At 36.2% G+C, this 26,552-nt stretch overlaps 1 protein-coding gene across 2 annotated transcripts; it reads left to right on the forward strand.

The window, feature by feature from the left end:
• The first annotated feature begins 23 nt into the window (after positions 1–23).
• LOC121410142 (IQ and ubiquitin-like domain-containing protein) lies at positions 24–25,413 on the forward strand. 2 transcript variants are annotated; one of them, XM_041602032.1, is made up of 12 exons: positions 24–84; positions 13,730–14,368; positions 15,217–15,351; positions 16,172–16,339; positions 18,059–18,390; positions 19,198–19,408; positions 19,806–19,981; positions 20,774–20,944; positions 21,571–21,747; positions 22,014–22,262; positions 22,690–22,875; positions 23,396–25,413. In XM_041602032.1, exons 2-12 carry the CDS (start codon positions 13,747–13,749, stop codon positions 23,561–23,563), a joined length of 2,595 nt encoding a protein of 864 aa, XP_041457966.1. In that variant the 5' UTR covers positions 24–84; positions 13,730–13,746; the 3' UTR covers positions 23,564–25,413. The 2 variants fall into 2 exon arrangements, with proteins under 2 accessions (XP_041457966.1, XP_041457964.1); XM_041602030.1 differs by having other exon boundaries at positions 67–328.
• The last annotated feature ends 1,139 nt before the right edge of the window (positions 25,414–26,552 follow it).

Raw genomic sequence — 26,552 nt, forward strand, 5'->3', positions numbered from 1 at the left:
TCATTTGAAAACAACCGCACGTTTTTGTGTGTCTGTGTGTGTGAGGTCGAGGGTACGTGCTATAGCGCTAGCACTTGTACTGCTGTGAGTATAATTCAGCGGAACATCATTAGTAAGAGACGCCAAAGGTTCGGGCCGGGCGAGGCTAGTAAAAGGCGGTGTAATAAGGCTCAATCGAAATTCAGCATAGCAGCGCGTACGGGGTACGGTAGATAGGTTGAAGATGATCCGGATCCGGCCCAAATTCAATAGATAGATCTACGAAGTTCCTCATCTCTTGACTTGATTGCATTATTAACCTGTGATTTTACAAATTCATCTTAATTTGGTAAGTCTGGCACACGGCCCACCCAATTCCTCACCGCCCAGGCCCACGGCCCACCAACCAATGACTTGTCCATGCCCACCACTTTTTTTTTTCATAATTTATCAAACAAGTTTCTGTTCTAACGTTACAATTTCTCGCGTTAATATTGTGACTGACATGACCGACGACAACTTTCCAGTTTCCACTGCATGCACAGTATGATGGGTGACCATAATTTGCACACATTTTCAAAAATTATCATGAAGTTGATTTTCACAATTCACACAAAATCAAAATTATAAAAACCAAAGTAGGCCTACATGTATGGGCGGCCATAAGTGCCAAAATTACCGATTTGAGAAATATATATGTACCGTTGAAAATAAACTAAAATGCAGAAATATATCTAAAAATAAAGAAATTTTTAAAATAATGAAGATAACAAAAAAATAGAAATTCACAGAATCAAACATTAGTGCAGAAATAAGGACAAACACAAAAACAAGACAATCGCAAAGAATAATAAATGATAAAAAATACGTAGATAACCATATAATTGAACACAATCACAGAAATATAGGTTCATGCAGGAATAGAGAAAGACTGAGAAATGTAAAGACATTCATAGAATTAAATACAACTTCAGAAATATAGACAACCGCAGAATTGAAGAGAACTACAGGAATAATAGAGACCACAGAAATAAAGACATTTTCAAAAATATAGACAGCCAGAGAATTGTAGACAACCTAATAAATATAGACAATCTCAGAATTTAAGAAAACTTCAGAAACATAAACAACAGAAATATAGACAACCTCAGAACACAAAAACTTCAGAAACATAAACAACAACAGAAATAGAGGCAACCTCAGAAATACAGACAACCGCAAAATTAAACAAAACGACTGAATTATAGTCCATCGCAAATAGCGCTACCTCGTCGAAAATAGAGACTGCAGAAATTCTGGAGAGCACAGAAATTCTGTAGAGCTGAGAAATAAAAGTACAGCACGTCAAACATACTGGAAATGAGAGGGCAATAGAGGGCGTACTACCACCACGCACGTGTATGATGCATGCATGCGACGAGTGCGATCGAGCATGTGCTATGGTTTTCATCGTTACCGGTATTTTGTATTACATTATCCCACTTGTTTTGGGATTTAATTTCAACCTCTATGGTTGATTACGTTTGTTGGGCCTGAACTTGGTAAAGAGGACTTCGTGAAACAGCGGACAAGTAGCTCACTATCTCCGATTCAGTCAAGAAGTTAGACTTATAACGGTGTTGAGAAACGGGCCCCATGATGTCTAATCTACGATGACCGGCGTGAAGTTGGTTGGATATTCGATATTCGATATTCAAACTGTGAAGTTGGTTGGATATTCAGGTTCGATATTCAAACGCGTGTGAAGTTGGACAGATATTCAATATTCGATATTAAAAAATTAGGGGTTTTGAAAGCTAGCTAGAGGGTTTAAAAGGTGGAACACGTCTCGGGCAACCATAAAATAGCTGGCTTGCCCTAATACGAGGATTTTTTAGGGGACAAAAGTCAGTGAATAAAAGGGTTGGAAATTTCTAATTTAATTTTTTTTTTCAAGGGGCCCCCAGGGATATCCCGACGGCCTAGCCAGGGTAACCACCTATCCTAACTTGTAGAACTCGATTCGGGTAACAAGATAAACACCTGCTTGACCCGGCGCATGTACATTAAGGGGGCTCAAATTAACAAAATTAAAGGGAATAAAGGGCTATTTAGACCATTTTTTAATTAAAAAAAGTATTTTTTTCAAGGGGCCCCCAGGGATATCCCGACGGCCTAGCCAGGGTAACCACCTATCCTAACTTGTAGAAATCGATTCGGGTAACACGATAAACACCTGCTTGACCCGGCGCATGTACATTAAGGGGGCTCAAATTAACAAAATTAAAGGGAATAAAGGGCTATTTAGACCATTTTTTAATTTAAAAAAGTATTTTTTTCAAGGGGCCCCCAGGGATATCCCGACGGCCTAGCCAGGGTAACCACCTATCCTAACTTGTAGAACTCGATTCGGGTAACAAGATAAACACCTGCTTGACCCGGCGCATGCACATTTAGGGGCAACTCGGTAAAGCATCTCATCAGCAGATTTTATTCATTAATGACACTCAGTCCTAATTCCTCCGCCACTAACATAGTTCCGAAAACCGAGTGATACATGTATTTTGTTTTATTCGCACAAAGTTTGTTGAGTTGTTAACCATATTTTTCTTCTCGAATCAGTCTAATCATTATACATACTTACTTTTTTGTAATCAGATTACAAAGTAAGAAAAATGAGAATGGGTTGGGTCGAATGATTATCTTTAGCCTTTTGTTGTAGATCGGCTGTCTCTGCATGCTCTTGCAGAAAATAGGCATACCGAAAAAATATGGGGCCGTATATCGATACAAAACGTCTTGTTGAAAATATGAGTTTAACGTTCTTCTAATCTTCAAATAATTCTCAGGAAACATTTTCTATGGCACGTGTAGCCTTCAATTCAATTAATCAACAAGGACGGAGTTATACCCCTAAAAAATAATTGTATTATGAATTAACATGTCTCTTTTATACGATATCGCGTGACTAATTATTGATTGATTGATTGATCGGCTAAATTGCCAATGCGACCATCACATAATTTGAATTTATATTTAAAATCTTTTTAAAAGGCCAAGATTTTCTAGCTCGCTTCGCTCGCTGGTGACTTATACAAATTTTCCACTTTTGCTATGTTTTGCTGCTTTAATATATTTCGTTTATTATCCGCACTGAACTGCTTTGAACTTAAAGGGATAGTCCGGGGTGAAAATATTTATATTTTGATACATAGAGTGGTATTCACTGAGCAAAATGCCAAAAATTTCATTAAAATCGGAAAACAAATACTAAAGTATTTGTTATTAATTTACCCAAGCCAAATTCTAACAATTGTAAAAGGACATTTTCTATCGGGGATATCAATTTATAATCGATTGCTCAATGAAATTCATAATGTACCAACTTTAAGTTGCTTTCATACTCTATTATGATTATTTAGATTGAGCATTTGTATTTTTACTTCTTTCTTTTTGTTTTCATAGTTTTAGTAAGTTTTTTTTTGAACACTTTTCTGTCAATGTACTTTACTTGGAAATGTTTTTCTTTTAGCATTTTTATTGGTGTATATTACTTTGTTTGGTAAATGTAGGACCCCAAGGAAGAACAGCAGTATTTTGCAAATACAGCTGAATTGGGCGATCCTCCGTTATTGTATCTATATTGTTATGAAATAAAACAAACAAACAAGTTTAAAGTTTAGCAATATTTTGTGAAAACAATCATCATGAATATTTATTAGATGGGCTGTGGATGTTACATCTCAACTTTCATTTTTCTTAACGTGTTAATACATAATTTTTTTCCCCGTTATTTCATACTTGTGTGAATAATGTCTCCCTTATAGTGAAATAAGTTGCAGCAATAAAATAATATCAAATGCAATAAATCAATGGACAATCCAATTTTTCTAGCTCTTGGAGGACACAAATTTGAATAGACCTAATTTCATATAGTAAAATACAAAAGAACAAGTGGAGATGTGACATCATCAGCCCACCTAATGAATATCATGACCATACTGTTTTCACAAAACATTGCTAAAATTTAAACTTCTTAATTTGTTATCCGATTTTGATGAAATTTTTGGCATTTTGCTAAGTGAATTTTACTCTATTTATTAAGCTATAATACTTTCAGCCCGGACCATCCCTTTAATATAATATGTGGTGTATATACCCGCGATATGATAAAAAAATGTTGGCCATCTGCAAAGTTTTAAAATATCACGAGGTTCCGGGGGCTCCACCCCAGACAAGTGGTGGCACCAAAGGATGAGGCCCAGTGAGTTGCCCAACCCCCCGAAATTTTGAAGAAAAAAATGTTTAGTAAGCATTGTCATAATTCTCCAAGACTTTTTTTTTGTTCTTAAAATTTTGAAAATTTTCTCATCCATTCACCGTTAGCATTTAGCTCCCGACAATTTTGGTCACTAACATAGATCTTTCAGGTCATTATATAAAATTCACGATGTCGCTCGCGCTACGCGCTCGCAGTAACTAATAATTGAAATAAGTAAATTATCTATTTACATGGGTCTTAAAAATCCAATGTCATTAGAGTTTTCATTATTTGTTTTAGCGAGATACATATCCTGCGTGTCCACAATTTTCATAACAGAAATATTTTCAGCGAATTAGATACCCATTCAGTTCATGATGACAAAAAAGGTGCTTAGAACGTCCAGGTATCATCCCTTCGCGCTCACACTATTTATTTGGTGAGATATCATCTTCATGACCCAATTAATGCAAACAGCTAGTCCTTAACAGGTCGCTTTTCAAGTCAGGAGGGACACCATTATTTTTGAAATAAAATTAGCTCGCACTTCTCGCTCGATTTAAAAAAATTGTGTGTCACCCCCCCCCCCCCCACCGAGAATGTTATTTTGCCTCCTTATAGGATAAAAACCCTTGTGCCATTATTGTTCCGGACCCCATCCGATAACACTGCCCCAAGCCCCCCAAAAAGTTCTGAAACTGGGAACAAAAAAGAAATGACAAAAGGAAAGAAAGGAAAGGAAGATGAAAGATATATGATGTTCATTTTCTGCACACCATGCATGTCTAAAACAATCTCAAAGTTGCTCGGGGCACAATCCTAAAGTATCCTGTTCATACTATTATGACCTCTCCGTTCTCCCTATTTTTCTTTATATTCCCCCTCCTTTTCTTTGCTCTCTCTCCGAGTCCCTTTCCCTTCTCTCTCTTCTATTTTTTTATCTTTTAAAGTTTTTATTGTTTTTTCATAATTTTGTATAAAAAATCAAATATAATTAATACAATATAAAAGAGTAGAATAAATGATATCTTCTATTTCATTTTCTCCCTTTTCTTATTGGTTTTTTTTTCTACTCTTCCCATTGCCGGCACTAAGAGATAGGGAGGAAGTCGGGGCAGTAGTTCCCAATGCTCTAAATGGCCCTTTATTCCCTTTAATTTTGTTAATTTGAGCCCCCTTAATGTGCATGCGCCGGGTCAAGAAGGTGATTTTCTTGTTGCCTGAATCACGTTCTACAAGTTAGGATAGGTGGTTACCCTGGCTAGGCCGTCGGGATATCCCTGGGGGCCCCTTGAAAAAATACTTTTTTTAATTAAAAAATGGTCTAAATAGCCCTTTATTCCCTTTAATTTTCTTAATTTGAGCCCCCTTAATGTACATGCGCCGGGTCAAGCAGGTGTTTATCTTGTTACCCGAATCGAGTTCTACAAGTTAGGATAGGTGGTTACCCTGGCTAGGCCGTCGGGATATCCCTGGGGGCCCCTTGAAAAAAAAATTAAATTAGAAATTTCCAACCCTTTTATTCACTGACTTTTGTCCCCTAAAAAATCCTCGTATTAGGGCAAGCCAGCTATTTTATGGTTGCCCGAGACGTGTTCCACCTTTTAAACCCCCTAGCTAGCTTTCAAAACCCCTAATTTTTTAATATCGAATATTGAATATCTGTCCAACTTCACACGCGTTTGTATGGGCGGCCATAAGTGCCAAAATTACCGATTTGAGAAATATATATGTACCGTTGAAAATAAACTAAAAATAAAGAAATTTTTAAAATAATGAAGATAACAAAAAAATAGAAATTCACAGAATCAAACATTAGTGCAGAAATAAGGACAAACACAAAAACAAGACAATCGCAAAGAATAATAAATGATAAAAAATACGTAGATAACCATATAATTGAACACAATCACAGAAATATAGGTTCATGCAGGAATAGAGAAAGACTGAGAAATGTAAAGACATTCATAGAATTAAATACAACTTCAGAAATATAGACAACCGCAGAATTGAAGAGAACTACAGGAATAATAGAGACCACAGAAATAAAGACATTTTCAAAAATATAGACAGCCAGAGAATTGTAGACAACCTAATAAATATAGACAATCTCAGAATTTAAGAAAACTTCAGAAACATAAACAACAGAAATGTAGACAACCTCAGAACACAAAAACTTCAGAAACATAAACAACAACAGAAATAGAGGCAACCTCAGAAATACAGACAACCGCAAAATTAAACAAAACGACTGAATTATAGTCCATCGCAAATAGCGCTACCTCGTCGAAAATAGAGACTGCAGAAATTCTGGAGAGCACAGAAATTCTGTAGAGCTGAGAAATAAAAGTACAGCACGTCAAACATACTGGAAATGAGAGGGCAATAGAGGGCGTACTACCACCACGCACGTGTATGATGCATGCATGCGACGAGTGCGATCGAGCATGTGCTATGGTTTTCATCGTTACCGGTATTTTGTATTACATTATCCCACTTGTTTTGGGATTTAATTTCAACCTCTATGGTTGATTACGTTTGTTGGGCCTGAACTTGGTAAAGAGGACTTCGTGAAACAGCGGACAAGTAGCTCACTATCTCCGATTCAGTCAAGAAGTTAGACTTATAACGGTGTTGAGAAACGGGCCCCATGATGTCTAATCTACGATGACCGGCGTGAAGTTGGTTGGATATTCGATATTCGATATTCAAACTGTGAAGTTGGTTGGATATTCAGGTTCGATATTCAAACGCGTGTGAAGTTGGACAGATATTCAATATTCGATATTAAAAAATTAGGGGTTTTGAAAGCTAGCTAGGGGGTTTAAAAGGTGGAACACGTCTCGGGCAACCATAAAATAGCTGGCTTGCCCTAATACGAGGATTTTTTAGGGGACAAAAGTCAGTGAATAAAAGGGTTGGAAATTTCTAATTTAATTTTTTTTTCAAGGGGCCCCCAGGGATATCCCGACGGCCTAGCCAGGGTAACCACCTATCCTAACTTGTAGAACTCGATTCGGGTAACAAGATAAACACCTGCTTGACCCGGCGCATGTACATTAAGGGGGCTCAAATTAAGAAAATTAAAGGGAATAAAGGGCTATTTAGACCATTTTTTAATTAAAAAAAGTATTTTTTCAAGGGGCCCCCAGGGATATCCCGACGGCCTAGCCAGGGTAACCACCTATCCTAACTTGTAGAACGTGATTCAGGCAACAAGAAAATCACCTTCTTGACCCGGCGCATGCACATTAAGGGGGCTCAAATTAACAAAATTAAAGGGAATAAAGGGCCATTTAGAGCATTGGGAACTACTGCCCCGACTTCCTCCCTATCTCTTAGTGCCGGCAATGGGAAGAGTAGAAAAAAAAACCAATAAGAAAAGGGAGAAAATGAAATAGAAGATATCATTTATTCTACTCTTTTATATTGTATTAATTATATTTGATTTTTTATACAAAATTATGAAAAAACAATAAAAACTTTAAAAGATAAAAAAATAGAAGAGAGAGAAGGGAAAGGGACTCGGAGAGAGAGCAAAGAAAAGGAGGGGGAATATAAAGAAAAATAGGGAGAACGGAGAGGTCATAATAGTATGAACAGGATACTTTAGGATTGTGCCCCGAGCAACTTTGAGATTGTTTTAGACATGCATGGTGTGCAGAAAATGAACATCATATATCTTTCATCTTCCTTTCCTTTCTTTCCTTTTGTCATTTCTTTTTTGTTCCCAGTTTCAGAACTTTTTGGGGGGCTTGGGGCAGTGTTATCGGATGGGGTCCGGAACAATAATGGCACAAGGGTTTTTATCCTATAAGGAGGCAAAATAACATTCTCGGTGGGGGGGGGGGGTGACACACAATTTTTTTAAATCGAGCGAGAAGTGCGAGCTAATTTTATTTCAAAAATAATGGTGTCCCTCCTGACTTGAAAAGCGACCTGTTAAGGACTAGCTGTTTGCATTAATTGGGTCATGAAGATGATATCTCACCAAATAAATAGTGTGAGCGCGAAGGGATGATACCTGGACGTTCTAAGCACCTTTTTTGTCATCATGAACTGAATGGGTATCTAATTCGCTGAAAATATTTCTGTTATGAAAATTGTGGACACGCAGGATATGTATCTCGCTAAAACAAATAATGAAAACTCTAATGACATTGGATTTTTAAGACCCATGTAAATAGATAATTTACTTATTTCAATTATTAGTTACTGCGAGCGCGTAGCGCGAGCGACATCGTGAATTTTATATAATGACCTGAAAGATCTATGTTAGTGACCAAAATTGTCGGGAGCTAAATGCTAACGGTGAATGGATGAGAAAATTTTCAAAATTTTAAGAACAAAAAAAAAGTCTTGGAGAATTATGACAATGCTTACTAAACATTTTTTTCTTCAAAATTTCGGGGGTTGGGCAACTCACTGGGCCTCATCCTTTGGTGCCACCACTTGTCTGGGGTGGAGCCCCCGGAACCTCGTGATATTTTAAAACTTTGCAGATGGCCAACATTTTTTTATCATATCGCGGGTATATACACCACATATTATATTAAAGGGATGGTCCGGGCTGAAAGTATTATAGCTTAATAAATAGAGTAAAATTCACTTAGCAAAATGCCAAAAATTTCATCAAAATCGGATAACAAATTAAGAAGTTTAAATTTTAGCAATGTTTTGTGAAAACAGTATGGTCATGATATTCATTAGGTGGGCTGATGATGTCACATCTCCACTTGTTCTTTTGTATTTTACTATATGAAATTAGGTCTATTCAAATTTTTTTCCTCCAAGAGCTAGAAAAATTGGATTGTCCATTGATTTATTGCATTTGATATTATTTTATTGCTGCAACTTATTTCACTATAAGGGAGACATTATTCACACAAGTATGAAATAACGGGGAAAAAAATTATGTATTAACACGTTAAGAAAAATGAAAGTTGAGATGTAACATCCACAGCCCATCTAATAAATATTCATGATGATTGTTTTCACAAAATATTGCTAAACTTTAAACTTGTTTGTTTGTTTTATTTCATAACAATATAGATACAATAACGGAGGATCGCCCAATTCAGCTGTATTTGCAAAATACTGCTGTTCTTCCTTGGGGTCCTACATTTACCAAACAAAGTAATATACACCAATAAAAATACTAAAAGAAAAACATTTCCAAGTAAAGTACATTGACAGAAAAGTGTTCAAAAAAAAACTTACTAAAACTATGAAAACAAAAAGAAAGAAGTAAAAATACAAATGCTCAATCTAAATAATCATAATAGAGTATGAAAGCAACTTAAAGTTGGTACATTATGAATTTCATTGAGCAATCGATTATAAATTGATATCCCCGATAGAAAAATGTCCTTTTACAATTGTTAGAATTTGGCTTGGGTAAATTAATAACAAATACTTTAGTATTTGTTTTCCGATTTTAATGAAATTTTTGGCATTTTGCTCAGTGAATACCACTCTATGTATCAAAATATAAATATTTTCACCCCGGACTATCCCTTTAAGTTCAAAGCAGTTCAGTGCGGATAATAAACGAAATATATTAAAGCAGCAAAACATAGCAAAAGTGGAAAATTTGTATAAGTCACCAGCGAGCGAAGCGAGCTAGAAAATCTTGGCCTTTTAAAAAGATTTTAAATATAAATTCAAATTATGTGATGGTCGCATTGGCAATTTAGCCGATCAATCAATCAATCAATAATTAGTCACGCGATATCGTATAAAAGAGACATGTTAATTCATAATACAATTATTTTTTAGGGGTATAACTCCGTCCTTGTTGATTAATTGAATTGAAGGCTACACGTGCCATAGAAAATGTTTCCTGAGAATTATTTGAAGATTAGAAGAACGTTAAACTCATATTTTCAACAAGACGTTTTGTATCGATATACGGCCCCATATTTTTTCGGTATGCCTATTTTCTGCAAGAGCATGCAGAGACAGCTGATCTACAACAAAAGGCTAAAGATAATCATTCGACCCAACCCATTCTCATTTTTCTTACTTTGTAATCTGATTACAAAAAAGTAAGTATGTATAATGATTAGACTGATTCGAGAAGAAAAATATGGTTAACAACTCAACAAACTTTGTGCGAATAAAACAAAATACATGTATCACTCGGTTTTCGGAACTATGTTAGTGGCGGAGGAATTAGGACTGAGTGTCATTAATGAATAAAATCTGCTGATGAGATGCTTTACCGAGTTGCCCCTAAATGTGCATGCGCCGGGTCAAGCAGGTGTTTATCTTGTTACCCGAATCGAGTTCTACAAGTTAGGATAGGTGGTTACCCTGGCTAGGCCGTCGGGATATCCCTGGGGGCCCCTTGAAAAAAATACTTTTTTAAATTAAAAAATGGTCTAAATAGCCCTTTATTCCCTTTAATTTTGTTAATTTGAGCCCCCTTAATGTACATGCGCCGGGTCAAGCAGGTGTTTATCGTGTTACCCGAATCGATTTCTACAAGTTAGGATAGGTGGTTACCCTGGCTAGGCCGTCGGGATATCCCTGGGGGCCCCTTGAAAAAAATACTTTTTTTAATTAAAAAATGGTCTAAATAGCCCTTTATTCCCTTTAATTTTGTTAATTTGAGCCCCCTTAATGTACATGCGCCGGGTCAAGCAGGTGTTTATCTTGTTACCCGAATCGAGTTCTACAAGTTAGGATAGGTGGTTACCCTGGCTAGGCCGTCGGGATATCCCTGGGGGCCCCTTGAAAAAAAAAATTAAATTAGAAATTTCCAACCCTTTTATTCACTGACTTTTGTCCCCTAAAAAATCCTCGTATTAGGGCAAGCCAGCTATTTTATGGTTGCCCGAGACGTGTTCCACCTTTTAAACCCTCTAGCTAGCTTTCAAAACCCCTAATTTTTTAATATCGAATATTGAATATCTGTCCAACTTCACACGCGTTTGAATATCGAACCTGAATATCCAACCAACTTCACAGTTTGAATATCGAATATCGAATATCCAACCAACTTCACGCCGGTCATCGTAGATTAGACATCATGGGGCCCGTTTCTCAACACCGTTATAAGTCTAACTTCTTGACTGAATCGGAGATAGTGAGCTACTTGTCCGCTGTTTCACGAAGTCCTCTTTACCAAGTTCAGGCCCAACAAACGTAATCAACCATAGAGGTTGAAATTAAATCCCAAAACAAGTGGGATAATGTAATACAAAATACCGGTAACGATGAAAACCATAGCACATGCTCGATCGCACTCGTCGCATGCATGCATCATACACGTGCGTGGTGGTAGTACGCCCTCTATTGCCCTCTCATTTCCAGTATGTTTGACGTGCTGTACTTTTATTTCTCAGCTCTACAGAATTTCTGTGCTCTCCAGAATTTCTGCAGTCTCTATTTTCGACGAGGTAGCGCTATTTGCGATGGACTATAATTCAGTCGTTTTGTTTAATTTTGCGGTTGTCTGTATTTCTGAGGTTGCCTCTATTTCTGTTGTTGTTTATGTTTCTGAAGTTTTTGTGTTCTGAGGTTGTCTATATTTCTGTTGTTTATGTTTCTGAAGTTTTCTTAAATTCTGAGATTGTCTATATTTATTAGGTTGTCTACAATTCTCTGGCTGTCTATATTTTTGAAAATGTCTTTATTTCTGTGGTCTCTATTATTCCTGTAGTTCTCTTCAATTCTGCGGTTGTCTATATTTCTGAAGTTGTATTTAATTCTATGAATGTCTTTACATTTCTCAGTCTTTCTCTATTCCTGCATGAACCTATATTTCTGTGATTGTGTTCAATTATATGGTTATCTACGTATTTTTTATCATTTATTATTCTTTGCGATTGTCTTGTTTTTGTGTTTGTCCTTATTTCTGCACTAATGTTTGATTCTGTGAATTTCTATTTTTTTGTTATCTTCATTATTTTAAAAATTTCTTTATTTTTAGTTTATTTTCAACGGTACATATATATTTCTCAAATCGGTAATTTTGGCACTTATGGCCGCCCATATACATTCACTTGACGGGATTATAAAATAGATTAGGTCAAGGGTTTTGCTGGTATCAGGATCTCAAAATTCTATGACAATCGATTGTTAGTACGCGCTCGGCTGAAAAATATCATGATGAATAGACTTAAGTGTATTAATTTGTGCACGGTTGTGTGTGTGTGTGTGTGTGTATTTTAGTTTTGTCAGATGTGTGTCAATCAGATATGATTATTTACGTCTGGGACCGACCTTTAGCGTCACCATCCGAAAGACGTAAAGATTTTGTTTTGCAAAGATTTAGTCTTTTAGAAAATAAATCAAGCAGGCAAAGGGAATATAATTATATCTAGATCTACATGTAGATGGTAGTTAAAAGTGCCATAAATTTGGTTATTATCACATTTTTACTGATTATAAGTTATATTTTTGGTGACCTAGCTCTGCTTGCAAACTGGTGATTTCTTGAATCTTGTCGATATAAGCTCAGATTTTCTTCGGGTGGACGCAAAAGATAAAAAAAATTGCCGCTGTTTTTGCCAATATTTTCACTAATTGAGACACTATCATAAAAAAAAATTACCATTCTGGAATACTGGCCATATCTACCATAATTTTGAGTAGATCTACTGTAATTTGGGGAGGCTGTGTAGCTCAGTAGGCTAGAGTAGAGCGCATGTTTTGGATAAGATCGTAGACATCAGCGTGAGGGGTTCGAGTAATTTGAAGCCAGTTCGCAGTAGATCAACCCCCACAAGTATTCATTCACCACCGAATCCAAAATGGCGAATTGCTCATGGCCATGCACAATTTGCGTTCAGCATTTTGGATTCGGCAGTGAATTAATAGATGTAGGTGTGGGGTACAGTATTGCGATCATGAAGCAGAATTTTCACTGTTTTCATGATATTTGACATTGTACTTGCAGCAAGGGTTGACTGAAAGATCAGTCTATTTTGGGGAATAGGGATACACTGTAAGCTCTTTGTCTGGCTCCTCGGCATCCCCTCCGTCAATAGATCAAAGTCCTCCATAGTGCCTTTGCTTTGCATGACGCTTAACTACAGTGTCTATGGAGAAAAGGGTTAGCTACCACACCCTCCTCTATACATAGTTGTACGTCCAGATAATCAATTTCAAACAGCCTTTTGGGAAAGCTAACAAGTGAAGTTGCATCAGTTTTAAGTGTTCATAGAAAACAATATTGAAGAAGAACTATTCAATTAATATTTTTTGTGTAAATTGGATGACTAAAGAGTAGGCTTCAAAATTATCAAAAGTGTCCGGACACCCCACCCCCTTCCTAATCCTTTATTCCCCCATTTGGTGGGGGAAACAGAACGCTGTAATATAAAGTTGTTAATGGAGAATTTAATCAGCTTACCAGCTTTGTGAAATATGTGATTTCATATCAATTTATATTATCCTTTTCTGTTCTAGGTTGTAAAGCCAGAAAAAGAAAGGAAAAAGATGAAATATCTAGCAAGTTAGATCTAAATGAAAAAAAAATGTTTATTTTATCCAAAACTACAGAAAGGACTGTTCCCAATATGTCTGAAGAACAAACACTCAATCCTGCCCCAGCAGAAGTTGATCAATCCCAGCAAACAGAAATACATGAACCAAGTCAAGAAGTGGAGCAATCACCCCCTACTACAACTCAAGAAAGTGACAAAGACATTCAAGAAAATGCCTTGGAATCTGAAGAACAAGCAACTGAAATTCAAGTAGATAAACCAGAGGATGTTCCCATGGCTGATGATGAACAGGTTCAAGGTGATAAAGATGAACATCTAGGTGATGCAAAAGGAGAGGAAGCTGACCAAGTTACCCAAAATGTGGATTCTCAAGCTGAAGCTGCTGATCCAGCTACTGCTGAAGGAGGTCAGGATGGTCAACAGGAAGCTCAAGCTGGTGCTACAGATAGAGGGCAAGATGAACCTACTGACGGTGCTGCAGTAAAAGAAGATGTTGATAATCTTGGAGAGGGTATTCAAGAACCAGTTCAAGAAACAGAGTCTGGACAGCAGCAACAGACTGAAGAAGAGGTAGCTCCAGTCACAGGGGATATGGGTATGGCTACAGAAGAGACAGGAGATACCCATGAGGTAGATCCACATGCTTCATCACCTCAACCAGACCCAGATATGATGGTCAATGCTACAGCATCAGGTACAATTTTCATTATTTTATTCATGCTGTCCCACTTTATCATAAAAGACACTACAGGGGTGTAGACCGGACATTTTGGTGATTTTTTAAAACGCTTGATTTCGCTCATGGGGAAGGGCACCCAACAGCGTTGAGTAAGTAAACCCTGCACATCGTCACGTGGCTGTGTATAAAACATATGGGGGGAAATGAGAAAGGGAATTTGGGAGAGGGCACAGGGGCGGCACTTGGGAATAATTTTATGTTTTATTACCCAGAAACCTCTAAAACATATTTATTTCTAATTTTTAAAAAACTTGAAGAAAAAAAATTCTACCCTGGTAAATGTAAAAATTGTCCATTCCTCCACCCCTCCACCATTTCCCTTACATGTATATATATTTTGTACACAACCCAAAATGGCGATATGCAAAGGTTGGCGAAGACTTACTTAACACTGGGGCGCTCTTCCCGAGCGTCTCATTGCATACTCTATTGACTGTCCAGTCTTCCCCTTGTAGTGTCTGACTTTGTATGAAAGGACAGGAGCTTTTTGAGACATACTGTATCAATCCGGATATACATACATTAATGAGAACCTCTAAGCCTCATATGGCAATAAATATTGCACTGCATTTAAATTCTCTATCCTGGAAGGATTCCTGATCTTCCTTTGGACTGAATACACTTTTTTTGTTCTTTCCATTGTCTGATTTTTTGTCTCATTATTTTTTTTTCATTAAAGAGATATTGTATATGTACTTCATAAAAAGGTGAAAAGCTTACTACTGAACCCTTCCTTACAATAGATTTTTTAAAATTCAAATTTTTAAAAAATATGTTTGTTCTATGATTTCCTTATATTGCAGTGAAATTTGTGCTGATGCCTAGTGGACAAGTTACAACCATGGCATGTGCTTTAGGACAAACTATGCAGGAGTTGAAAGAACATCTAGCTAGTGAACTGAGAATGCCAGCAGACAAACTTGTCTTTATGTTTGATGGTAAGAATCATATTAATTTCATTTTAATGAGAAAGGTTATCAATCCTATCTAACATTATAATCAAAAACAAAATGCATTACAACACAGACCCAACGCAATCAGCAGTGCACGGTTCATGGTAAAGAATGTATAGCTGAATATGTATCCAAACGTCTTTGAATTTCCTGCTCTCATCAGGGAAGTTTGCTGCACAGTTTGACCCATCACAAGAAAGGTCAACTCTGGCGTGCTCTTGTGTAGGTTTCCATTGCATGAGCATAACGTTGAAAATTCAATTGTTTTCAGATTGCATCTCGCTGCATTCTGAATGCTGAAGGTCTACTAAAATGTACCTTTTTCAGTGTTCAACTTTCCTTCTGAATTGAGATCAGAAAGAGGTTTACTTTTACAACTGGGAATGGGGGACCTTTATTTCTGTGATTTGTAATTGTGTTTGAAAATCAACAGCGAACACAATACAGTATGTGTGTTATTGTAGATAAAAGGTTAAATTTTCATAGTAATTCATCCTTGTGTGGTTGTTTCAATGAAACCATAAATCGCTTTCAGATTCTACCTGACCCAGATGAATGTTGTCAGCACTGACAAGTACACTTGCTCTGATAGTTACCATAGTAACAGTCAGAGGCTAGTGCCTCTTTGCCAATAAAAACCAAGGATTTCACTGAAATTGTCAATGCTGACAATTTAGTCAGTGAAGACCACTTTCATGTAAACCCCCGCTGGAGTAAAGTATGCTGAATGTTAATATTAATTGTAAGCATTTGTTCATAAAATTGTTTTTTAAAGCACCTTGTTGAACTGTCTTTTTCTTAATAGGAACTGATGTTGGTTCAGATATGACCTTAGCTTCTATTGGTGTAGGACCCAATGGAGCTGTACAGCTGGAGATATCCTCTTCAGATCCTGTCAATGTCCCATTGAGGGCTCCGAAGCCTAAACCTGAATATAACATGCCTGACATCATTACCACAAGAATAGAAAGAGGTTAGTACCTTTATTTTCAGAACTTTTTCATATTTTCTTATCTAATATTCATTGTTGAAAGGGGAATCCAAACTTGATCATAAAATGTTTTGTGAGATAGGAGAAAAATTTTTAAGTGTCCATTAGTGTAGTGATTACCAGTATTTACAACTTTTAAATAGTCATAACTTCATTTATTGTTTTTGTCTCGCCCGCATAGCAGAGCAAGACTATAGGCGCCGCTTTTTTGATGGCGGCGGCATCATCAACATCAAATGTTAACCGAAAGTTAAGTTTTTGAAATGTCATCATAACTGGTCCTAGTCCATGAAGTTGGGCATAATGGTTATCAAGTATTATACAGATAGCGAATAGGCATGATTGCGATTGTGCGAGAGTTTGCATGAGGTGAAAGAAAGATGCTCTATTCAATGAGGCTAACGCCTCATTGAATAAGATATTCGGTATTTGTGTTGTACAACGCCTTGGAATCTAGCGAAAATATGAAAAAACAAGAGTTTTTCCTTGAAGTAATCTATGAAAAGGGAGCAAAAATTATTGAAAGCGAAAAGCAAATTCCCACAAACGCACATGATCTTGGCACCATTGTTAGCAAGCAGGGTATACGCATATTGCACCTTCATTTTTACTGAGAGCAATGGATTAAACCGTATTGTGACATCACCTCCCAAAGCCGTGCAACGGTATGAATGTTAGACATTCAGCGTCTTATTTCCTCGCGTACAACAGGCTAAGTAGGCGTTGTACAATACTGAACATCCTTCCAGAGGCTGATGTCATATGAACAAGGTCAAAGGTCATTTAGGGTCTATGAACTTTGGCCATGTTGGGGGGTGTTTATTGATTTCCATCCTAACTTTGAATTTTATGGATCTGGTTCATGAAACTTGGACATTATAGTAATCAAGTATCACTGAATTTATTATGTGAGTTTCAGGTCACATGACCAAGGTCAAAGGTCATAGGGCCAATGAACTTATACCATGTCGGGGGAATCAACATCAAAATCTTATTAAAACTGAAAGTTAAGTTTTTTTAAATGTCTACATAACTTGGGCCTAGTTCACGAAACTTGAACATAAGGATGATCAATTATTATTGAACATCCTGCTTGAGTTTCTGGTCACATGACCAAGGTCAAAGGTCATTTAGGGTTAATGAACTTAGAATATGTTGGAGGTGTTTGCTGAATTGCCATCATAACTGAAAGTTGAAGATCTAGTTCATTTTACTTATACATTTACATTAGAGTAATCAATTATCATTGAACATCTTGCTTGAGATTCAAGTCACATGACCATTGTCAAGGGTCATTTAGGGTCAATGAACATAGCGTATATTATTATCATCATATGAATTGTGGGGATTTTGTTAATAACATTTCAATAGTTGTTTTTCAATGTCAGCACTGCTGCTATATTGAATGGCTTAATTCAGGTGAGACTGCCAGATGCATTGTTTCTGACATTGTTCAAACTTCCACTGTCTGATTTTTCTTTTCCTCTAAAAAGAACTTTTTATCTGAGTTGTATTTCCCTTTATTAAGATTTGATTTTTTTAATTGGATTATAACCAATTAACTAACTAAATGACTGTTATAATCTTATTCATAAATTATGCAGGTATTTCTAGTTCCTTCCTTATGTGCTAATTGGAAACTAACTTTGAACTCTATCATTAACTGTAAACAAGTAAATATTTTGATATTTTCTTCTACAGAGGATGGAACTGTTGACGATGTAGTAGTAGAAATTGAACGAACCACTAGACGCAAACCTTTCCTTGGTGGATTCCGTCATAGGCTTACAGGAGTGGAATTCCACAATGCATCAGCGCAAACGAAAGGCAGAGTGCGTACAGATGATGGTATCACAAGGTTCTGCCGTGATACTCAGACAGTATCAGCCAAAAACAGACTTCAACAGACCACCCTGGATACCTCTACACAGATGACGACAATTGGATGCTATGTAGCTAATATGACTGACAAACTGGTTGTACCTGGGAGGTATGAGACTGCAGATGAATACCACAGCAAACGATTGGAAAAGGTATGTGTAGTTAGTTACATTACCATTGACATTGATTGTTTGGTTACATAGAATGATAAAGTCTGAATATAAAAGCTTAGTAGAATATTGAAAATTAATTATAGTAGTACCTACAGTATATTGTAAGCATTATGGTGTAATGCAGTGGCACACATAGGATATTTCACAGGGGGGGTAAATTCGTCCGCCCAAAAATTTTACAAGCAAAAAAAAAAGGTCTTCAAGCTCATCAGAGGGGGGGGAACTACCCCCCCATAGGTACGCTAGTGGTGTAATGGATCTGACTATTTGCATCTACTTGTAATCCGAGAGTTGATTGTGTGAATAGTACAAACATCCTTATCAAGATGTCAATCTGATCTTTGCTACTCTAAATCCAGGTATTTAATATGGGTGCCTTATGGTGTGACAAATTTAATGTAGTTACAAGCTTGAAAGTTCTTTCTGGAATGCTCCCAAAGGACTGGAGACAGTTCATACAATGTATGCGGGCAAGCTGGAAACCAAAGACATGGTTTAATATACATTTAGTGTTACATGCTGTTTGATGAAAATAGAACTATGCTATTGTTATTACATATTTTCATAAAATGCAATAGATTACATGTATGTATCTTTCCAATAAGTGTGTAAAAGAGCTAATATGTTCAGGTACAAATGTTTCATGTACCATATTGTATTTTTTCCCTTTTAGGTATGTTATGGATGTAAGGATTATATTGCTTTGCATTTTCTGTAATTAATCAAATACTTGTTGGAAAATGTTTAATCTGCTAAACTGTTTTGTCATAATTTGTTCCCATGCAGGTCATCATCTTGCAGTCATATTTCCGTAGATGGCAGGCCAAAAATATTGTTGTTCGACTTAAGGAAGACATGGTCAAAAGACGTGAGTGGGAGCGCCGGGAGGAGATGCGCAAGATCAAGGAAAAGGAAGAACGCATCAGGCGCGAATTTGAACGACGCATGAATCCACGTACAAAAGAAGACTTTGATCTGCTTTACCATGCTTTAGAAAGTGAGTCTTGAAGAATACTTCTCAAAATATTGAAATGTCATAATAGGTTCGATGATTTTCATATAACTTATTTGAGATTACATACCTGTATAGTAGTGATTTTGTTAGCTATTAATGACTTCATATTTCTGTGTATTCCAATCTTACCATGCATCATTTGTTTTTTGCAATTAATTGATATTTTTTATTTCATTATTAGTTATCTTATTTTCATCCAACATAAAAAATCTCAAAATCAAGTGATCGTTTGATCAACTTTTCAGTCATTTCACCTGAAGATGGATTAGTTGATCTTTGCTATTTGATGTTAAATCATAATAGTCTAAATTACTGCTAGATGACAAGTTTTTCTCATGAAAGGTTGACCTAAGTACTCTTTTAATTTATCATGTTTTAGAGTGGAGGCAAGAAGAACTGGCACAAATTGATGAAACAACAGGTGGTGCACAACGTAAAGCTGCTCTGTGCCACTTGTTGGACCAAGAGACCCAGTTAATTGCAGCTATAGGAAGACACAAGTTAGAAGCTGACAGTGAGAACAAGCAGAGATCTATCCAGAATTTTCTTGATAAGGTACAGCAGTTATCCATATTTTATTTTGAATAAGCAGGGCCCAAACCACAAAACTGAGCAAGTGATTGTAGGGCTAAATTGTTTTTGATTGTATTAATCATTGTTTCTAATCAGTCATAAAAACAAAGTGTAGGATCAGACTTTGTGTTAGTGGACCGGGTTGCAAAAAGTGATACAGTGGAGCATTGCGGCCCAGTGGATTAGTCTTCTGACTTTGAAACAGAGGGTCAAGGGTTCGAATCTCATCCATGGCGTAATTTCCTTCAGCAAGAAATTTATCCACATTGTGCTGCACTCAACCCAGGTGAGGTGAATGGGTACCTGGCAGGATTAATTGAGTGCACTGAGCGCTGAAAGGCAGCTTGAGCTAAAGCTAAGTTAATAATTATAATAAACACTGCGTCTCGGAATATATTATTTCTAGATAGATGGTGCTATATAAATGCTTGTTTATATTAAATAGTAAAGTCATAGCAAGGCATCCTGCATTAATTTGTCTGTTTAGTGATGTTTGTTCAGGTATGGAACTTTTTAGTATTTTTTAATTTACATGTCTGATACAAATAAGCAAAAGTGATGCTGTAATTACACATAGTTTTCCATATTTTAGTCTGAATCACTTGTGGGCTTTTTGAATTTATTTGATTCTGAATGAATTATCCCTGTATACTGGTATTACACTTCAGAAACAGAATTTTTATACCAAATGATCTTCTACTTCAGCATTAAATGTGAAAATGAAGCATTTGTTTTTCAGCTACTGACTGATCAATGATTTTGTTTAATTAACAGGCCGCTGCTCCTAGGAGATGGAAAGCATTTGATGGGAAGTACACTGAAATGGATACAGCTTATACAATCAGAGCAAGGGAACTCAAAGATATCTACAACAGTCTCAATATGAAGTATCTAACCCAAGATGAGAGGTTGGATGTCTTACTCACTCTCAAACACACAGTCAAGGTATGTGTAATCACCCCCACCAAACACTAAAATCATTAGATAAGGTATTAATCTTTATTCGCTGCACTCGTCCCAGGTGAGGCAAATATTTCCTGGAAGTGAAATATGGGAATGTCAATAAAGTAGTCATTGCACTAGTTAGGGGGTGCTAGGGGCTTGTGTCATAAGGACTTGATGGTGATTGCCTGCTGAGCTGTGGTTTCATGGTAGTTGACATAATGGCAAAGTTTCCAAAGTTGTAACTCTATATGAAACTGGCCACAGGAGTGCCAAATCTTATAAAAAAATATGTGATACATGAACTTACTAATTATCCTTTTTAAAATAATTTGATTTAATTTCAAGACTCATAGTCCCTAGATGCAACTGTCACTGGTATTTGGGGTCATTGACTAAGAAGGATAGTGCACTATATTGAGTACTTACCCTGCATGTTTTACTTGGTGAAATGAATTGTGAACCACAGGGAATTAATAAAAGTATAAAAGTGGATATTTCTATTGTTCTTGGAATTTTACCACCCTATATTTTTTTTACTTTGAAGTAAACAATATAATGTAGTTTCAAATCCACACAAAAAAAATAAAACTCAACTTTTGTCTGCATAAACATGTCAACATTTGCAGGAGCATGATTGTAAGCTGACACAGGAGATTATTCAGTTGATTGATCGTGAGGCTGATCTATTGATGAGAGGAGTTAGAGAGTCGAATCTTGAAGGACTACGTAAGAGAATAGCTACACTCTTCCTGCAGTATGTCAAGACACCTACCTTTAATGCAGAGGCAGCTAGATTACTCAAGGTAAACATATTATAGTCATTGAATTGAGAGGCTTTTAGAGTCAACTTATGATAAGAACCCATAGATCATATAGGTTATTCTAGCACACTTACCATTTTACAATTATTTTTTTGATAATCATATTTTGATAACCCTAATAGATTCTGGTTAATTTGACCCATCTCAAAGGGAGATTCCACACCTCTCAGTCCTAAAAGAAACCTGATGAAAATCTCTGAATTATTGAGAACATACTAAAAATATCTCCCTTTTCCTCCCTCATCCAGGTGCCCCAAGATCCGTCCACACTTCGTAAGAACATCTATTTCTGCCCAAGCTGCAATAGCTACCTACCATCCACAGAATTCCAGCTTGCTTCCAACTCCTCAAATGTTGGACGATGTAGACGCTGTACCAAGCTGGATAATGATGCCAGGACCAGACAGGACTACAGTCATTTCCGCTTCATGCTTAAGGGTCTTCGCAAATCTGAAGAGGCTATGGGAGATGGCTCCAGAATTGCTTTTCTGTTACAGGTGGGTTTATGATTATCAAGTCAGTGATTTGGTGACTACTGTAAAAATTAATAAAAAGTGTTGTAATTTCTTGGCATCAAAGGGAGTGAAAATTGGCAAATATGGGTAATGCAATTTGCATCTCCTCGTCAACAACTTCAATAAATGAATGACATTCACGTATTGTAGCTCAGCAAGCAGGATTCTAGCAAGTAGTCTGAAGTAAGCATTACATTCACAGAGTGTATCTAAGCATCACAGGCATACCAAAAAATGAAGGTGGTGTCAATCAGTCTTTCCCAGCTTATATTGATATAGCCATATGTATTCAATTCTAATTTATACACTGTACATAATGGAGCTATGGTCATTTTTGTAATTGAAATATAATTTGTTAATATATTGTGTGGATTAATCTTTATTATGTGTGATTTTCATTGTTATGTAGGAAGCTGACCTACGCTATTTGGTGGTTGATATCTGGAGTACCCAGAGCGCCCTTAGTTCTTGGGAAGATCTCTATGATTTAGTACTGGTTCGTTGGGATAAGGATGAAGAATGGTCTCCTTGGAATTGTATCCTACTCACCAAGGATGAGGCTAAAGCCCATGCACAGATTGATGACCTTGATAAGGTAACTCTTTGATAAATTTCATAAAAATTTTCTATAATTACTGATGAAATGATTGCCTTTCATTTAGGTTCTGTGGATATATCTACTATTTCAATATTATACAGATAGTGACTGATGTGGTGTGTAATAAAAACATTCTTTGGACTGCCAGATTTAAATTTTCCCAAAGCGCGCAGCGGAATGATCGCTTCTTCAGTCCTCGTATGCCATTTCCGTGTAATTGGTAACATTTAATCCAAGAGAGTGGCATACACATATAAAAATATATTCATGGACCGGCTGGGAAATAAACACTGATTTCAATCATATCATGTGACGCGCTATAAACCAATCGCGCTTGGCTATCTAATACATTGTTTTAAGTCACAGTTAATCAAAGTTATAAAAAAAAAAATGTTGTACTCATGGAAAGGTATAGAATATCAAGGTGAACACTTAAGCCTGAATTTACATTATGATTTTGAAAATATAGATCAGATTGATAAGCCAGTCTCATCTCTTTACATTTTTTTTTTATCAGGCTTATGGACGTGTTTTCTGCCACAAGATCAAGACCAAGCATACACGAGCTCGTAACTACTTCTCCCGTTTGCCTGGTATGGCTCAAGTTATGCATGAGACGGCAGCCAAGAAAAGTCATCAGGAAAAGAGCATATCCAATAGGCCTGCACTAACACTTCAAGCATAGTCAGCATGCCATATCTAAAGAGATCTTAGACCTGCCATTGATGGCTTAGTTCATTGATTGGAATGCTGTATGAAATCTTATGAAAGGACTCTTGACCTTTACACACTACACTCAAAGCCTTGACACTACTAAATATCCAATCTTAAACAGAGCATGAAATGGGCCACGTCCGCAATCAAAGTCAAGTGAAAGGTTCAGATAAACAAACCAATACTACTTCTTTGACTGAAAACATTGCCCTTATGAACAAAACTCTGTCTTCTTACTCCTTTCTATACAATATAACTTATATTTCCATCTTTTCATTGAAGCATGACATGACACTTCTGAAAGGTTAAGTGTCAGTTTGTTGAGAATAAAAAAAGTTTCTAGTAATACATAACATGAAGGAGTCTCTTCTAACCATATGCATAGTATAATCAAACACAACAAATCACTATTGTGTAATAGCAATTGGTGTATTAATCATCCGTCAAGTTAATGAATTAATCATACTTTAATATTCTAATATTGAGAATAAGAATAAACTTTGAATTAATTGCAGTTACATGGTAATATTCTCAAAACTAGAGACAAGTTATTCATTCAGTCACACAGTATAGAAACTGCCTTGGATTTGTGATTTGGATGTTCCTGCGTTGTATATATGACATATATGTAAGCCACAGCTATGTTGCATTATTGATCAATCTTATGCAATTTGTCGGCTTAGTAATTCAAATTCATGCATGTTTCTTCATTGGAAACTTAGTAACAAGGCATTAATTTCACTTGTTTGTAATAAATAACTACAATACTTGAAATAAATTTATTGCTCTACAGTGCTTTAAAGAGTATGCGTAACATTTGAATATTTGAATAAACGGGTATATTCTAGCAAACGCAAACTGCACTTTTCCTTAAAGAGTACCTGTATGTATAGACTAAGTTGACCAACAAGCTGCTATCCATGTGACCTGGGAAACTAGCTTGTTGGTTCCATGATGCTTTCAATCAAGTTTTTCATCAGTGTTCTTGTAGGAATCTAGGAGCCATTTATCAGTTTATTTTTGCTTTCCAAAATCTAGGATGAAAGTTGACATTTACCAAAATCAAGACTGGAAAACAAAGTGTTAAGGGTTGGAAAGAGGTATAATAAAATATCTATTGTTTATCATTGCTATGGAATTAGTCTTGTTTTAATGGTCCAAAGATTTTTAATGCCATATCCGTCCACATGCGAGGTCACTGTACTATATCATATTCATCTATTTTGTGTGTTTTTATGAAATAATTTATTGTTATACAATATTGGTAATATGTACAGGTGTATATTTGAATTGCTTTTTTAAGGTAGACATGTTAATGATGTGTGTGAACACTCTCTACTAGCTGTCAGTGAATTCACCATGCATAAATTGATATAGTTTATAATACTGCTTGGTCCATCAACATCAATCATTGATTATGATTTGTCAGGAATCTTTGATGTCTTATAGTTATCATGAAAGAATGCAGAACCAAGTTCTGAAACTATCACAAGTCATTAACTATATTTCAGCGTGATGCACATGAACATTGCAGTTCCAATAAATTGTTTTGGCTTAGGGGGAAATGTGATACTAAATAGGGTTCAGCTTGGACTCACTTATTCGTCTCAATTCAGATTTTAGTTTCAGTTTCAATATTTCAGAAGACAATAGCAAATTTCACATGCTTTTTCTCCCAATCTTGATTGTTCATGCTATTCACAGTGAGAATTAATTTTGTATATAGAAGAAATGTAATATACAAGAAAATTTGAAGAAATGTGATATACCAGTATGTTTGTTATATATAAATATTTAATTATTAAATGAAAACTCCTAAGAGTCCAAACTATTTTCTTGTGTAATTTTTGTGTTCTATGTCCTCGACAAAGTTGTGTGCAAACTGCACTTGTAATGAAGGCACTCTGATTGAATAGGACTTGAAGAAAGCTCTAAATTTAAGGCATGTGAAGTAAAACAAAAATGTACTAAGATAAATTTATGCAGGGTATAGATCCAGGATTTTCCCAAGAGAGGGGGTGGGGTGGGGATATGTTCTCACCAGTCACATGCACTCCTTCATTTTTTTTTTCCAAGCATTAGAAAATGTCCTAAAAATGTGCACATGACCCAAATGCTCCCCTCACCCCCTTCAATCTAGTAGATTATCTGGGCCAGGTCGTTTCCGAGTTAGTTGTGTATTGAATTCCCGCTTCATTGTCCTCGGCGTTTGACTAGTCTGACCTGTCATATAGCGAGGTGCAATATAACTTAAGATAAATTACCTCCACCATTAAATTGTGCATTTTTGTACTTCATATTATGCAAACTTCTATGAGAAGCAAGCCCGTCGAAGCTCAATTTATCACATCACTAATTAATCATCAGAACAAGAGGGAGAGAGACAGAGATGGAGAGAGATCAGTGGAATATTCTTATTCGAATTTCTTTGTTTTTTTTTCACATAATTCAGGATGACTTTGTAATCTGCATTTCTTCCCAATAATGTTGCTAGATCTGATATTCGCTTGTTTAATTTCAGGCTTCTTTGCATAGTTCTTATTTCTCTTTCATATTTCTTACATTGTAATTAATTGAAATTATTCTATTGTCTCAGGAACCTGACAATGGGAACATAGACCATTTTCATGTTTATTACATTTATACTGGTAATAATTCAATTTTCATTTTCCAAGTCTTCGAATGAGACCTTGTTAACTAATTGTTTCTGCCACGTTGGGTTATGCTAAATAAATGTCTTCCTTTGGCTTTGGATGAGGATACCCATTGAGCCTGCCAGATTTCTTTATAAATCAAAGACGTGGTTTTTCCATTCCTCTTTGATATATGGAATGTGTAATTCATTCTTGTTCTTTTGATGCTCCTTTTTTGCTAAAAGGTCTGCCACTTCGTTCCCGTGAATACCACAATGGGATGGTGTCAGGTTTGAGCCAAGAACTTCAACAAAAGAAACTTATAGA

The sequence above is a fragment of the Lytechinus variegatus genome, chromosome 3 (genome assembly GCF_018143015.1).
Source record: "Lytechinus variegatus isolate NC3 chromosome 3, Lvar_3.0, whole genome shotgun sequence".
Lineage (NCBI taxonomy): Eukaryota > Metazoa > Echinodermata > Echinoidea > Temnopleuroida > Toxopneustidae > Lytechinus > Lytechinus variegatus.

Coding starts and splice junctions, on each gene's coding strand:
- LOC121410142 (XM_041602032.1), top strand. CDS start 13,747: ATGTCTGAAGAACAAACACTCAATCCTGCCCCAGCAGAAGTTGATCAA. Junction 20,945..21,570: donor CTCTCAAACACACAGTCAAG/GTATGTGTAATC, acceptor CAACATTTGCAG/GAGCATGATTGTAAGCTGAC. Junction 22,876..23,395: donor AGATTGATGACCTTGATAAG/GTAACTCTTTGA, acceptor TTTTTTTATCAG/GCTTATGGACGTGTTTTCTG.